General features: G+C 68.0%; 1 protein-coding gene across 1 annotated transcript; it reads right to left on the reverse strand.

Annotated features, from left to right (window-relative positions):
- Positions 1–870: 870 nt before the first annotated feature.
- Positions 871–1,714, reverse strand: LOC102825774 (vegetative cell wall protein gp1-like). Its single transcript, XM_006869029.1, has 2 exons — positions 1,560–1,714; positions 871–1,477 (listed from the first exon to the last, which is right to left on the reverse strand). The coding sequence occupies exons 1-2, from the start codon at positions 1,712–1,714 to the stop codon at positions 871–873; spliced, it is 762 nt and encodes a 253-aa protein (XP_006869091.1).
- Between the last annotated feature and the right edge of the window lie 464 nt (positions 1,715–2,178).

The following is a 2,178-nucleotide window of genomic DNA, read 5'->3' on the forward strand; positions in this document are numbered from 1 at the left end:
CTTAGCCTGTTGGAGAAAATGTAAGAAGGTGGCTTGACTGGAACTTGGGAGACCCGGGAGGCAGGGTGATGGATACGGTTGCAGAGAGCCTAGCCACTGCGAGATGGTAGGATTTTATTCAAAGGGCACTAGGGAGCCACAGCAGAATTTAGAGCAGGACACGACCTACACCATGGCCTTTACTGCTCAACGGCCAGGGCATCTGCGCAGCAGCGGCCAGAGTACTTCCCTCGGGTGGGGTGTCGTCGCCCACGTGCTCCACTGAGCCTGGGCCCCGCGTCCCACGTGCTCCCGCGGCCCTTTAAACGCCCCCGGGCCACGTGCCTGTGCCGTTCCTCCTCATTGGCGGGGGCGTGGCCGCGGCGCGGCTGCGCAGTGACGCGCGCGCCGGGTCCCGCCCCGGCCCTGCCTCCAGTCGGCGGCAGCCGCGGCGGCGCTGGCGGAAGGGATGACGTCACCGGTTGGGGGGGCGCGCGAGCCGGCGCGAGGGGAGCGCGAGCCGCAGTGAGTGTCCTCGCGCCGCCCGCCCGGCAGCCAGGCCGGCGCGCGCACGCCGCGAGCCGCTGGCGCTCGGGCTCCGCTCGGATTCCATGCCACGGCCAGGATGTGAAGCGGGGCCAAGCCGGGGGAGCCCAGCCCAGCCAGCCTCCAGGTAAAGGAGCCCCAGAGCATCCATTCAGGTGCAAAAAAACCCCCAAAAAACACCCACCCAGGCGCTCCAATGGGGGTCTCGCAGGCAGCGGAGTGGGCAGCGCGCCGGCTTTGTGCCGGGGAAACCCGCACGGCCATTGTGCTCGGAGGCTGCTCCGCTGCAGCCGGCCGCCCGCTTCGCGGCTGCACCCGCCCGGGGCGCCCTCTGGCTGGGCAGGGCTAGGCTGGGTTGGGGAGGGCTCGGCGCGCGATGCTGGGGGGCTGCGCCCGCAACCGGGCACCTCTTGGCTGCACTGGGGCGGGGAGGGCTCGGCGCACGGGACTGGGGGTTGTGCCTGCACGGTGCACCCTCTGGCTGGGCAGGGAGGGCTCGGCGCCGGGGCTGGGGGCTGAGGGCTGCGTCCGCGCTGTGGGAGGGGGCTGGGCTGCAATTGCCCCCAGCGCGGCGTTGGACGGTGCCCAGCGTTGCCGGCTGCACCAGTCGGGGTGCGGGCGGGGCGAGCGCAGAGGGGGCCGCGTGTGTGCGGGGCGGGGGTGCTGGTCCTGGCGGCGTGCGACTGAGATTCTTGAGCGGCCGATGGAGGCAGGGGGCGCTGTGTTGGGGTGGGGGTAGGGGCTGAACGGGCGCCTGCGGAGTGGAGATGAGTCTGGGACAGGTGGCTGGAGGTCAGGGGGTTGGGGCGTCCGGGGTGGCTGTTGTGCCCGCCGTCTACCCTCCACCGGAGAGCCTCCGCTCAACCTTGCTAGTGCCTTCTCCGACCCATCAGTCCCTTGTGGGGGGGGGCGCCCCTCCGGCACCCTGGTGTTGCCCCACCCTTCTGCGGTCCTGGACCCCAGGCAGGGTGAGCCTCAGCCCCTAACCCCAGGGGCCCCATCGGCGGACAGGCGCACGCGCAGGCCAACCAGACCTCCCCTTGGAGCATTGGGGGGGGGGTCCCCGTGGGGATCCCGAGAGAGAGGAAGCCACCCTTTCAGCCGCCAGCCCCTTAGGGATCTGCGTGCCCCGGGAGCCCCCTAGAGGGGCTGGGGGAGGGACAGTGACGTCATCTCGGGGCGGGGCCATCAAGACAGGTTAAAGGGGGCGCGGGGGTGGGGCATGCCCTGTGGGGAGCCCCCTGCCCGGCCCATCATCCTCATGTCTGAGTCCCTATTCCCGAGGCTCGAGGTTTCTCCAGCCTGTAGCTAAGTTCACTGCTCCTTGCGAGTGTCTCGCCAGAATTTAGGGCCTTCTCCTTCAAATCCTGGACCCCCTCTACTGAAGCCTCCCCAAATTGGAGTACTCCCTTCAGCTACTTTCTTTCCAGAATTCTTAATTCAGGGAACCCCTCACAAACTGGAATCTTTCCTCAGCCACACCTCCCCAAATCTGGAATCTGGTTCCCCAAGTGGTCCCTTCTCTTCACTCAGATCCTCCCTCAGTAGCCCCCACCCCTCCATATGCAGTTTTGAGGAAACCTGCCTCATCGTCCTTTCCTCAAATCCAGTCCTCCCCCAGGGGCTCCCTGCCCTGAATCTGCAGCTTTCCCA

The sequence above is a fragment of the Chrysochloris asiatica genome, unplaced genomic scaffold (genome assembly GCF_000296735.1).
Source record: "Chrysochloris asiatica unplaced genomic scaffold, ChrAsi1.0 scaffold00125, whole genome shotgun sequence".
Taxonomy (NCBI): Eukaryota; Metazoa; Chordata; class Mammalia; order Afrosoricida; family Chrysochloridae; genus Chrysochloris; species Chrysochloris asiatica.